The 12,875-nt window shown below is 69.4% G+C and overlaps 1 protein-coding gene across 2 annotated transcripts; it reads left to right on the top strand.

Annotated features, from left to right (window-relative positions):
• The first annotated feature begins 1,356 nt into the window (after window positions 1–1,356).
• LOC125918033 (zinc finger and BTB domain-containing protein 7A) lies at window positions 1,357–12,347 on the top strand. Of its 2 annotated transcripts, none has more exons than XM_049624096.1 (2): window positions 1,357–1,657; window positions 11,057–12,347. In XM_049624096.1, exon 2 carries the CDS (start codon window positions 11,072–11,074, stop codon window positions 12,329–12,331), a length of 1,260 nt encoding a protein of 419 aa, XP_049480053.1. In that variant the 5' UTR covers window positions 1,357–1,657; window positions 11,057–11,071; the 3' UTR covers window positions 12,332–12,347. The 2 variants fall into 2 exon arrangements, with proteins under 2 accessions (XP_049480053.1, XP_049480052.1); XM_049624095.1 differs by lacking the exon at window positions 1,357–1,657 and adding an exon at window positions 2,510–2,920.
• Window positions 12,348–12,875: the final 528 nt, after the last annotated feature.

The following is a 12,875-nucleotide window of genomic DNA, read 5'->3' as shown; positions in this document are numbered from 1 at the left end:
CGTTTGGGAGTTGAAAGGCGCCTTTAATATGTTGGGCGAAGAAGCAATAAAGTACGAGGGGCGGTGGGAAGCTTTGAAGTCCGAGAAGGACAGACCCCGTCCACTTCACCCACGGCAGGGCCAGTAATGGTGGTGATAATGATGGTAACAGTAAATAATAATGATTATAACGCGATTGGACGTTAGAATGGAGGTAAACAGGACCCGGGACAGAGCCAGCCACTCGAGAGGCGCTCGGTAAAAGGCGGCTCTAAAGCAGGTGCCAGCCCTCTCCGTCCGAGGGAAGGAGGAAGGGGAAACTGAGGCCCAGAGCCCCTCGCGCGGCTGATCGCACCGGCCGGCCCTCCCCAGGCGCCTACTGTGTGCAGCGGGCAGCCGGCCGGACCGGGTCAGGCTGTTCTCACCGCGTGGCCCCTCCTGCCCCTCCCCCGTGCCCCGCCGGACCTCTCCCACGACCGGGGAGGAAGTGGGAGAAATGGACAGGGGAAAAAAGTCGGGCTGAGCCAACGCCTCCCCACTCCCCATCTCTGCCCCCTCCGGAGCCACGCAGACCCTTGAGCGAACGGCCCGCAGGACCCAGACGTCCGGGGCCCGGTCCCCGTCCAGCCCAGCGGCCCGCAGTTGGGTGGGGGAACTCGGCAAGCCGGGAAAACAACCGCCCAGCCCGCCCCTCGCCAACCCCTTCCCCCGCTACGCCCCTGGCGCAGCGGGCGGAGGCGACTCTTTTATATAATCGCGGGCAGGCAGGTTGGCTGTTTCATTTAGGGACCCGGGAGCCCAGCGGACCCAAGCCGTCAGTCGAAAACCCGCCCCCGGGTCCCTTCTGCGGCGGGGCAAACTGAGGCCCCGGGAGGGCCGGCCCCTGGCCCGGGGTCCCCGCTCCCTCGCCCCCCCCACCCCCAGCGGCCCAGGCCGCCGCGACCCACGCCCGCGTCGGTCCTCGCAGTGCGCACAGCCCTCCCCGCCCCCGCTGCCATCCTGCCACGCCCCGGGCGTCGGGGGCAAAGCCCGCGCCCCCCCCGCACCCGCCCCTGCGCAGAGGCTGGGGGCCTGTTTATCTGGAGGCCCCCACCCCCCTCCACCCCGGGGGGCCCGCTCCCCCCGCGCCCCGGGGAGCTCTGGGGCCAGATAAGCTGGCAAGCTGGCACGGCGCCGCGCAGCGGGGCGGAGAGGTCAGAGGAGGGGGGGCGCGCCGGGGGCGGGTTGGACCCCCCCCCCACCAACTTGACAAAACCTAATAACAGCCCGGTCTCCCCGGCGCAGCGGGCGAAGCCCCACGGGAGGGCAGAGACGTGGCAAGAGGGGACCTGCCGAGCCTGTTCTGGCCTCCGAGGCCGGGGTGGGGGGGGCGGGCTGGGCGTGGGGGGGGGCCGGCGGCTGCGGCACCTTTAAGACAAGGGAGGACCCCTCTTGCCCTCGGAGAAACCAGGAAGGGAGTCGCGAGCATCATACGGGGCTTTGGCTGTACTGTACAGTTACTGTAGGGGCAGTGACGCCGCCGCCGCCGCCGGAGCGAGGGAGCGACGAGTGGAGAGCGCGAGAGGCGGAGAGCGAGAGACGCGGACCCCGGAGGCGAGCGGCCGAGGAGCCCAGTCCCAACTCCGGGCCCCGGCCCCTCGCGCCCCGGCCCGGCCCGGCCCCGGCCCGGCCGCGCGAGGTAAGTCAGCGCCCGGCGCGGCCCCCCGCACGGGGTGCAGGGCGGGGACGGGCCGGGGGCGCTGCGCCCACCTCTGCCCTCTCGGGAAGGGGAGATCCGGGAAGCCGCGGACGTTCCGCAAGTTTCAGAGGAGGGGGTGGTTGGCAGCTGCCCGGAGGCTGGGAGCGCCCTGGATCCCGAGCGCGGGGAGGGGGCGCCGCCCGGGAAGGGGGATTGGGGGCGAAGTGCATGGGCTTATGCCCCAGCACCCCCCCCCCCCGCGCCCCAGTGCATGGCTTTTCGGGGATCCCAGACGCGCGGGGAGCGGGGGAGGGGAAGCGGGGCCGCATTGAGGGGGGGGGGGAACCGGCGTGGGGAGATAGGGGGGCGCGTCGCGTGCTAAGTTTGCAGCTAGGTACTGGGGGTGCTTTCGCCCCCCGGGGGCCTATTCGGTGCTGCGTGCATACGTTGGAGTTGGCCAGGATTGAGCTCCATGGGGGATGGGGGGGGGGGGGGCTGAAAAAACAGGGAGGGGGGCTTTGCAAAGGAGGGGGAAGGGGTGGAGTGTCCCGGTGGGCGGGCGCGGCCGCGGGGGCTTCTGGACGCCGTAGTCCCCCCACCGCTTGCGACTGGCAGGTGGCAGGCGGCTGGGACTACAAGTCCCAGGGTGCCTCGCGCCGGCGGCCCGCCGCGGTCCGCGGGTAGGGGCGGTGCGGAGGAGGGGCGGTGAGCGGCGGGCCGGCGAACCAATGGGCGCGGACCGATCGCGCGGCGCGGCGCGGGGGCGGGCCGAGCCGGCCCGGAGGCGGGGCCTGAAGCCGGGCTCCCCTCGCCGGGGGCCGGTGGCGGTCCCCGGCTTCCGGCTGCGCGGCCCGCGGGCCGGCCCCCTCCCCGCCCCGGGGCCCCTCCCCGCCTGGTTGTGTAACCGTCCCCAGCCCCCCTCCCCTCGGCCCCCCGCCCCGGTAGGGGGGGGGGTCACCCACCCGGCGCTCCCCGGGGAGGGCGGCGGCCCCAGCGGCCGCGCGGCGCAAGCGAGCCCGGGGATGCGCGGCCTAGTGCAGGCCGGGCCCGGGCGTGGGGGAGGCGGGCGGGCGGACCCAGATCCGGGGTAATTTGCATCGCCCTCCCCCCAGCCCGGGTGGGGATTGGCCGCCGGCGGCGGGGGGTGGCGCGGGGCCAGGCTCACTGCCGCCTCCCGGCCCCTCGGAGGGAGCCAGCCCAGCCGCAGCCGCCGCCACCGCCGCCGCCGGGGCCGGGCCCCCTCGCCGCTGCCCCGGGAAGGAGGTAGGAGCCCCCCACGCGGGCGGTGCGGCGGGGGCCCGCGGGCCGGGGCGGGGGCCGCGCGCTGCGGCCGGGGCGGGGGAGGGGGCCGCTTCCTGCCCCCGCCCGGGCCTGACTCAGCCTTGGGTGGGGGGACAGGCCTGGCCCCTTGCCCCGCCCGCGCGGCCGCGCGGCTCCGGCCCCCGGGGAGGGGGCGGAGAGCACCCCTCTCCCCGCCGCCCGCGCCCCCAAAGCGCGTGACCCCCTCTCCTCTGGCTCAGACCCCCCTCCTTCCCCTTGACGCCACCACCACGTGCGAACCCTGAGTCCCGGCAGAGGAGGGGGTGAGCTGGTGGGATCCGGCCCCCTCCCTCGCCCTTCCTCCCTCCCTGGCTTGGGAACCAGCCCCCTCCCCCAGTCCCGGGCCTGGAACCAGGCAGGGGCCTGAACTGAGCGCCGGGGCCGGTGCACCCCCCCCCCTCCCCCGGGCACAGGCCTTTGCGGGTTCTGGGTGGCACTGCTGGCTGGGGAGCCCGGTGGACCGCAGCAAGAGACTGCTGTCCAACCTGGCTGGGGCACCCAGTGGGCGCCCACTAAATGTTTGGGGAATGCAGCCAGCAGTGGAGTGAGCCGGCAGGGGAGGCAGACAACTCCTCCCCCCACCCCCCCCAAGCCGGGCGGCGGAAGTGAGAGAGGTGCTGGTGCCCCTTCCCCGGGTGTGCCCACCTGGTTCACCCATGGGTGGCAGGCTTGGTTTACTACGCACCCCCTCCCCCTGCCAGCTGCCTCCAGGAGCAGGGCCGGCTGGAGAGGGCATCCGGGATTCCATGTCAGCGCCCCCCCCCCCCCCCCCCCCTCAGGCCCGGGGCAACCCCGAGGGTGTGCCGCTCCCACACTGGGGGGGCCCTCCGCAGGACCAGCCGATCACTTCCTATTGGCAGAGCTGGTCTTGGGAGAGGTCCGGGGAGTCCAGGCTCGGCTCCGTGCAGGGGGCATTTTCCCCTGGGGGCCACCCCCGCTGGGGCCCCTAGAGCGCACCGGGCCTGGCACTTGTCGGCTGGGCTCGGGGCTCTGTTTACCGCCAGCCATCGCTGTGGAGACGGGAGCCTAGGGGAGAAGGGGGGGCAGGAGCCGGTGACTGGAAGAGCGGAGGCCTGGGATCCGCATGCCTAATGAGGGAAAGAGGAGCCAACGGGGACACTGAAATTTTAATTCGAGGGTCACTTTGGGGGGGTATTTATTATTCAGTTCTGATTGGCTGCGTGGTGGCCAGTCAGCACCCTGGCCCGGGCCGGGAGCCACGAGAAACTCTCAGCACAGGCCCTAGGAGAAGCAGCAGGGGGTGGCCGCAGGGAGCTGATGCGCCCTTTCCTCTGTGTGGGAGACTGAGGCCTGGCAGAGCTGGGTCTCATCCAGTGGGGAAGGTTCCTGAGGCCGTAGCAAGTACTCGTGTTTGCTTTTTCCCTTCCTTTCTCTTCCTTGGGGCCCTCTGACCTATAGCTGGGTCAGGCTGGTGGCAGTCCCCTTTGCCACAGGAGGAAACCAAGGCTGGGAGGGGAGGCTAGACACGCGTGTGGGGACCCCGGGGCAGGGAGGGGGGGATGGCTTACAGCAACCCTCGGAGCAGGTGCCGTGTTGGGCAGGGGAGACTGAGGCCCAGGGGGAAGCAGAGAGCAGCCCAAGGTCACCTAGCTGGGCCTGGGTCTGACCCTCATGGTCCTGCCTCCTGGCTCACAAGACGAGTCTCCTCTCAGCTGAGGGGCACCCACCCACTTCTCTTCCTGGGGGCCTGGGGGCTGAGAGCCGGCATTTGTAGGCCAAATGGAGACTTCCTGGGGCTTATGAAACCCTGTGTCCAAAGAGGACAGCGAGGCTCAGAGAGGGCCAGCCAGGTGCCCAAGGTCACACAGCATGAGCCCCTTGTCCTCTCGCCTCCCCAGCCTTCTGTGGCAGGCACTTTTATGGCTCGCTAAGGCCTTTCCTGCCCTCTCTGAGCCACAGTCCCGCACCTTGGCACCTTGGCCCCTGGAGATGGGCAGGGCTCTGGGTTTTATGACCCATTATACCCAAGATGACTGAGGTCACCTCACTAAAGCTGAGACTCAGGGCCAGCCCCTCTGCAGCAGAGCTGGCCCGAGGTCTGCTGGGGTTTCGAATGACCCACTAGCTGCTGTGTGACCTTGGACAAGCCCCTTGGCCTTTTGGAGCCTGGGTGTCCCCCGCTGTAAATTGGGGTTACAGGGTTCTCCCTGCATGGTGCCTGTGGGTCTACCTGTGTCCTCTTTCCTGCCCTCCCTCATGGAGGGAGCACCTAGGTCAACTCAGGGCACAATGGGGATTCTGGCGGAGTGTGTCGCCAGCCCGGCCACTTGAGACATGCAGAACCCCCTCACCTGTCACCTTGTGCTCCAGGCACCTGATGGACCATAAACCGCCCTGCAACAGCCCTGGGCAGTGGGGACCAGAGGAACAGGCTTGGGTGGGGGCCAGTGTGGTCCAGTCCCAGCCCAGCCCTCACCTCCACCTGAGGTCTCCTTGGGGAGGTCACCGCCCCTCTGCCAGCCTCAGTCTCGCCATCAGCCCAAACCTGTGGTCCTGAGGGTTTAGTCCCCGATTCCCCAGGAGACTTGGCTGAGCGACTGTCGTGCGGTGTCAGGGCCTGGGAGAGTGCTGCATCCCTGGTGACCAGGGGTTAGGGCCCCCCTGTCCTGAGTTCACAGATGTCAGCAGGACTCCAGTCCTGCCCCAGGCTCCCTCTGTGACCTCAGGCAAACCTCTCCCTTTTCTGAGGCAGAGGCAGCTCTGAGGGGGCGTGAGAATAAGCTGTCCTCAGCCCCAAGGCCTCCAGGGTAGGGGGTTCAGTCCCTTGCTGGTACCTGGGGGCAGTGTGGAGGAGGGGGGAGGAGCCTGGGAAGGACCAGTCGGGCAGTACAGAGCCAGTGGGCTTGTGTTCAAAGTGAGCTCTGCTGTGTGACCCTGGGCGAGTCACTTCCCCTCTCTGAGCCTCAGTTTCCTGACCCGTAAAGTGGGGCAGTGATTACAGACCTGTAAGGACCCCTGTCGAGATCAGGGTCGGGCCTGTTGAGGAGCAGCGCCTGCCCTCGGGGCCCAAGTCCTGAGTGGAGCCCCAAAGCGCGGAAGGGGCCCTGCTGAGAATCTGGCGCTTGTGAAGAGCCTGGCCAAAGGACTGGCCCCTCCATCTGTCCCCCCAGCAGGCTGTGAGCGGCCACTCGGTGGAAGTGTCCCCACCCACGCCTTTCTGGTTTAACTGGAAAACAAGGCCCCGTCCCACCTCCCATCAGGATGTGTTTGATGGGAGGGAGCTGGCGGGTTCGTGGGCACAGGACACAAGGCCCCCACGGGCCAGGCTCCCCCTCGTCTGGGCCCTCCAGGCTTAGCGATCCACCTGCCCGGGCTGGGGGTGGGAGGGGGGGGGTGGGTGGGAGGTGCAGGCACCTCCTGGTAACAAGCAGGCCTGGGGGGAGGGAGGGAGAGGTCTGGACGAAAGAGAGGACAGCTTCGAGAGGCCAGCCAGGCCCCTTCTGGGCATTTTGTCCAAGCAGGTACAGCCTGAGCAAGGGTGGGCTAGACCGTGATGGGAATCTGTGAAGCCTGGCTTTGCTTACCCCCAGGTGATGGGAAGCTCATTCCTTCTAACTCCCCACGAGTGGCTCTGGCTTCCCGGGGCTTCCTCTTGGAAGCCGGTGACTGGTGTCAGGGCTGTTACTTCCTGGCCCGCGACAGCCCTCGAGAGCGTGGGAATAGGGTGAGCCTCAGCCCCACCCATGAGTTGGGGGTCAGATGGGATCCTCGTGACCTCCTCGAAGCACCCCCCGCCCCCCAACTTCCCACCGGCCTGCAGCCTTCCTGCCTCTGGCCCTTTAAGGCCTGGGCAGGAAGCCCCTCCCCATTTAGGGCAATAAATGGACACATAAAATGGCCGAGGGCCTGTTTGCTGGTGTCTGGCCTGGCTGGAGGCCTGTGAGGACAGGCGGGCTGGCAGCCCGGCAGCCACCCTGGGCCGTTGGTGCCCCCCACTCCCTAATCGGGACGCTGCATTCCTGTCCCATTAAACCCCAGGCCGGGGACCGGGCCAGGCAGGGATTGGCACCAGGTCAGGGCGGGGTTACCCGTTGGGACCAACCTTGCAACACAGGCCGCTGGCCTGGGAGGGGGCGGGGGCGGCTGGGCGTGGGCCTGGCGACCGCACCTGGGCACCAGACTTGCTGTGTGACCTTGGGCCGGCCACCCACCCTCTCTGGGTCTGGTTTTCCCCTCCAGGTGAGGGCTCCTCGCCCCTGGCTTCCTCCTGGGGCCTCACCACATATACTTCCTTGACACGCAGTAGGTGGAGAGGGGGCTGAATTCCTGGAGTCACGTTCGGAGGTTAAGTTCGGAGTCCCCCCATCCTCAAGGAGGCCCGGGGGGGGGGTCAGTAAGCAGCCTCACTGGGCCTTTGGGGACACATGCCGGCACACAGTAGGTCCTCAGGCAGAGTTTGCTGAATAGGTGGGGCTGGGACCCTGGGCCTCAAGCAGCCCCAGTCCCCTTGGCACTTGTCATGACCTCCGAGGAAACTGAGGCACAGAGAGGCCCTGCCTCTTGCCCAGTGTCCTACAGGAAGTGGAGGACCTGGGGTTTGGGCTCGGACTGCTGTGCACACAGTAGGTGTCAGAGGTCCCTTCTTTGGTTTCCTGTTCTACTCTGTGTCGGGGCCGGGGCGTGGGGGGTAGACAGGCCTCAACCGCTCATTAAGCAACCCCCCTCGCCCCCTCTTCCAGGAAGACAGCAGGTGGCAGTTACCTGCCCACCCCCTGCTGGCCGCCCCCTCTCCTTCCCCACGAGTCTGGGGAGGGGGGAGAAGGAGGAGGCCCGCCCCAACCCTCACCTTGCCCCTGACCTTGGGAAGCAGGGTAAATAGGGCCTCCTCCCCCTGTCCCTCTCCGGGGCGCCCACCTCCCGGCCTTTGCCTGTCCTGTTCCCCGCGCTCAGGATGCCCTTGCCACACCTGCTGCTCTTGGGGCCAGGCGAGGGCACTCCTGACCTGGCGCTGGGTCCCCGGCCTGGCCGCTGGTCTGCTGTGTGCCCTTGCCCAGGCCTCCTCACCTCTCTGAGCCTCTCCTCGTCTGTAAAGCCCTGGGCTTACAGCGAGAAGGATGAAACAAGGTGCCAGTTAGTCCCCAGTCGTCCAGGGCACACGGGAGGCCCCGGGAGGGCTCCCGACAGGCCCCGGGTTCTGCCGCCTTGGAAACAGTGCGGCAAATAAATGACCCTAGGTTAGCTCAGAGGTGGGACCGGGGGAGCGCGCGCCAGCCGGGTGGGCGGGGCTGGGTGTGGGCTCACTCCGCGCATAGCTCTGTGGTCTTTGGTTCATCCGGTTTGCTGCGCCCCTACTGTGCGCCGGCGGCGGGGGTGGGGGGAGGGGGGGGGAGCCTGCTGAGGCCTGCCCCTCGGCCGCCGCCGAGTCAGCACCGAGCGCCCCGGAAATCCCATGGAGGCGGGGGCGGGGCTCTGATGAAAGATGGGCTGGGTGGGTGTGGGCCCGAGCTGTGAGGACCCTGGCCCTGGAGGGTGGGGACCTGGCCGGCGTGGGGGTGGGGCTTCCTGGAGGAGAGAAGTTTCATTGGGTCGTCCTGACGGAGGCAGCCACCTGGCGTGGGGGCACCTACTGGGTGTCAGGTGCCGGCCGGGCCTCTTAGGGTGCAGGAGGCCACACGGCTGTCCTGGCGAGAAGATGCCGTGGCGCACAGTGGGTGTTCAGCAAACAGGTGCCTTTTAACTGCCGGGTCGCCCGCCTGACCCGCGCGGGGTTTTCTGCCTCTGCCTTAGAGGGAGGGGCCCCAAGGGGTGGGGGCAGTGGCCTGGGGTGTGGCACGCAGGTGGCGGGAGGGTGTGGGCCAGGTTGTCTGCAGACCTAGTTTAGTTTCCAGGCTGAGGGATGAGGCAAGGGCTTGCTGGGGGTGGGGGGGTCTCTTAGGATTACGTGGGGGAAACAGAGGCCCTGGCTGGAGGGGACAGAGACGTGGCCTTTGGACCTACGGGCCGCGCCACGCTGCAGGCTCGCCTGGCTGGTGCAGACCCAGGCCCAGGGCCCGGGCCGGCGCCCCGTGCCTGCTCCCCCAGCCGGCTGCAAACCGGAGCCCGAGCATCTTCATACTTGGGACCGGGCTGCGCCAGCCCCCTTGCCCGGCAGGCGCAGTGCCCGTGGGAAGGCAGGGGTGGGGCAGCCTGGGGGGCGGGGGGTGGGGGGAGGTGCTGGTGAATGCTCTGAACCATTGCAGGTCCGGACCTTGAGGCACCTGGGGGGAGGATGGCAAGCGGGGCCACGGTGGCCATCTTGAGGCCTTGGTGGCCCGGATCAGAAGGGGGTGAGGAGGGCCGAGGCCAGTCTGATCCGGAGCCCATCTGCCCACTTGCTCCCTGGGGCCTGGGGCCAGACGGCAGATGGTGGCAGGGGGTGGGAGCCGCCACAGGGGCTCCTCCAAGGCTTCCGTGGCTGGGCCTCAGATGGGGTCGGGCGTCCCCCCCCCCCCCCCCCCCTGCCCCCCACCACCCCCACCGGGCCGCCCCCCCCCCCCCCCCCCCCGGCCCCACCACAGGCTGGCGGAACAGGGGGGGGAGCCGAGCAGCTGGTGTGGTCAGCGGGAAAGAGGGCGGGCCGCAGAGAGAGGCGTCCTGGGAAGTGTAGTGCCGGCCCGAGTGGCCACACAAAGGCCTCTGTGTCAGCCCCAGGGCCAGGGCCCTGCTCCCAGGGCGGCCCCGGGTCGGGACAGTCCCCGCCTGGCCTTGGGTCGGGCCAGACCAACCCCGGGGTCCCTCGCCAGGCTGGTCCACTCGCGGCGGGAGGGATGTGGGTTGGAGCTGGGTTGGGCTGCTCGTGCTCTGCCTGGGGGGCTGGGGGTCCCGAGGCCCTTAGGCCAAGGAAGGCGCGGCCCCCCTCCCGGGAGATGTCTGGGGGCTCTGTCCTGAGAGCTGGGCAACCGGAGGAACGTGGGTTGTGTTGGGTGGCTTGGGGCAGCTGGGGGCTCCCCAGAGAGGGTGGAGGGGTGGGGACAGGAGCCAGAGGGTTGCACAAGCGCCCGAGTGGGTGGATGAGTCACAGCCCAGGGGAAGGCGGAAAAAGGGAGTGGGGGAGAGGGGCAGGACAGACGGAGTGTCCCCCACCACTACCGCCAGCTTTTCCAAAGGCCTCTCTGTCCATTCGACAGATGGGGAGACTGAGGCCCTGGGCCGAACAGGGTGGCCAAGAGTTGGGGAGGAGCCGGGTGGGCATGAGGTGGACAGAAAGCCCCTACTTCTCCTCTGGGGGTTCAGCCTGGGTGGGCAGGGAAAAGGAGCCTCAGGCAGTCGTTCTCCCCCGCCCCCACCCCGTGACTCTCTGCTGTGCCTGGGCCAAGCTGAGCTGCGTCGTCCTGGGGGCTCCGTGCTGGGGGCTCCGCGAGGCGCGGGAAGTGGCTTGTCCTGTGGCCACTGGCTCCGCCCCTCCAGGGCACGCCCACAGCCTGGTCCCTGGGTCTTGGCCTTACCCTTTCCTCCTGACTCGGAGCCTCACTGGGAGGTCAGAAAAGGCCCAGGGGCCAGGCAGGGACTGACGACCGGGTTGTCCCCCTGGGTCACACATCCCAGGTTTGAGTCAGGGTACGGCTGAGGGGCCGTGGGCGTGGTTCTCCACCGGGAGCCCTGTTTTCTCACCTCCACAGGGCAGACGGTGCTGCCCGCAGGGACTGCCGGGGGCTCGGCCATATGACAGCGCACAGTGGGTGCCTTGCCTCACCGCCTCCTTAGAGAGGGTGCGGGCAGAAGCCAGCACTCAGATTCATTAGGAAGCAAGGCATTTATCGAGCGCCTACTGTGTGCTCCCGTACCGCCTCAAATCATCCCTTGGCCGGGCACTCTAGGGGGCCCTCTGGTGGAGGGGGGGGGGGGGGGGGGGGGGGTTTTTGCCCGGGCCCCCCCGGGGGGGTTTTTCCCCTTTTGAAGGAGCACTGTACGTCCGCCCGCCCTGGGGCACAGAGGGGGAAACGGGGGGGGGGGGGGGGGGGGGGGGGGGGGGCGCCGCCTTCCGGGGGTCCCCAGCCCCGGCCGGTGCGCCCACCACCCCGCACCCTCACGATCACTACTCCCTCCCTCCCCCCCCCACCCCCCCACCTGGCGCTGCAGGTCTCGGCGCGGAAGATGGCCGGCGGTGTGGACGGCCCCATCGGGATCCCGTTCCCTGACCACAGCAGCGACATCCTGAGCGGACTCAACGAGCAGCGGACGCAGGGCCTGCTGTGCGACGTGGTGATCCTGGTGGAGGGCCGGGAGTTCCCCACGCACCGCTCGGTGCTGGCGGCCTGCAGCCAGTACTTCAAGAAGCTGTTCACGTCGGGCGCCGTGGTGGACCAGCAGAACGTGTACGAGATCGACTTCGTCAGCGCCGAGGCCCTCACGGCCCTCATGGACTTCGCCTACACGGCCACGCTCACCGTCAGCACGGCCAACGTGGGCGACATCCTCAGCGCCGCCCGCCTGCTGGAGATCCCCGCCGTGAGCCACGTGTGCGCCGACCTCCTCGACCGGCAGATCCTGGCGGCCGACGCGGGCGCCGACGCCGGGCAGCTGGACCTCGTGGATCAGACCGACCAGCGGAACCTCCTCCGGGCCAAGGAGTACCTCGAGTTCTTCCAGAGCAACCCCATGAACAGCCTGCCCCCCACCTCTGCCTTCCCCTGGTCTGCTTTCGGCACGTCCGACGAGGACTTGGACGCCACCAAGGAGGCCGTGGCCGCGGCCGTGGCCGCCGTGGCCGCCGGCGACTGCAACGGCTTGGACTTCTACGGGCCGGGGCCGCCGGCCGAGCGGCCCTCGGCCGGGGACGCGGACGAGGGCGACAGCAACCCGGGCCTGTGGCCGGAGCGGGACGAGGACGCCCCTGCCGGGGGCCTCTTCCCGCCGCCCGTGGCCCCGCCGGCCACCGCCACGCAGAACGGCCACTACGGCCGGGGTGGGGAGGAGGAAGCGGCCTCGCTGTCGGAGGCGGCCCCCGAGCCGGGCGACTCTCCGGGCTTCCTGTCGGGCGCGGCCGAGGACGGGGACGGGGACGGGCCCGACGCGGATGGGCTGGCGGCCAGCACGCTGCTGCAGCAGATGATGTCATCGGTGGGCCGGGCGGGGGCGGCGGCGGCGGCGGGGGACAGCGACGACGAGTCGCGGGCGGACGACAAGGGCGTCGTGGACTACTACCTGAAGTACTTCAGCGGCGCCCACGACGGGGATGTTTACCCGGCCTGGTCGCAGAAGGTGGAAAAGAAGATCCGGGCCAAGGCCTTCCAGAAGTGCCCCATCTGCGAGAAGGTCATCCAGGGCGCCGGCAAGCTGCCGCGGCACATCCGGACCCACACCGGAGAGAAGCCCTATGAGTGCAACATCTGCAAAGTCCGATTCACCAGGTGAGCCGGTGCGCCGCGGGGCAGGGGCGGGGGGCGGGGGGCGGGGTGCAGCGGGCACGCGGGGACCCCCACCCAGCACCCCCCGCAGCACCGCTGTCCCCTCCGGGGATGGTGCTTTCTCTGTCTCGGGCGGGGGAGGGCTCGGGCGCTCCCCAGGCTGAGCCCATAGGCCTCGGGGCCGGACCACGGGAGGCTCAGGCTCGAGGGAAGGCCCGGGAGTCGGGGGTGGGGGGCGTCCTTCTCATCCGGACTGGAGGCCGACGTTTGCCTGGGGAGAGGGTGGCTGCCCCGTAGGGCAGGGGGAGCCGGGCTGCCTCCCTGAGTCTCCCAGGAGCCCCGGGGGACTCGCTCTACTCGGCCAGCATTTACGGAGCACCTGCTGGGCGCCAGGCCCTGTCCTAGGCCCCCGGGGACCCAGGAGCGGAGAGGCACGCCAGAATCCCCGTGCGGGCCATGGGGCGTGTGTGAGCTAAAACCACAGAGCTGAGAAGACAGGTTGGGAGCAGAGAACCAGGGAGGGGGCGGCGGCTGTTTTAAACAGAGAGCTG

Source organism: Panthera uncia, unplaced genomic scaffold (assembly GCF_023721935.1).
Source record: "Panthera uncia isolate 11264 unplaced genomic scaffold, Puncia_PCG_1.0 HiC_scaffold_391, whole genome shotgun sequence".
In the NCBI taxonomy this organism is placed as follows: Eukaryota; Metazoa; Chordata; class Mammalia; order Carnivora; family Felidae; genus Panthera; species Panthera uncia.
This window is presented reverse-complemented; position numbering and strand designations above follow the sequence as displayed.

Coding starts and splice junctions, on each gene's coding strand:
- LOC125918033 (XM_049624096.1), top strand. CDS start 11,072: ATGGCCGGCGGTGTGGACGGCCCCATCGGGATCCCGTTCCCTGACCAC.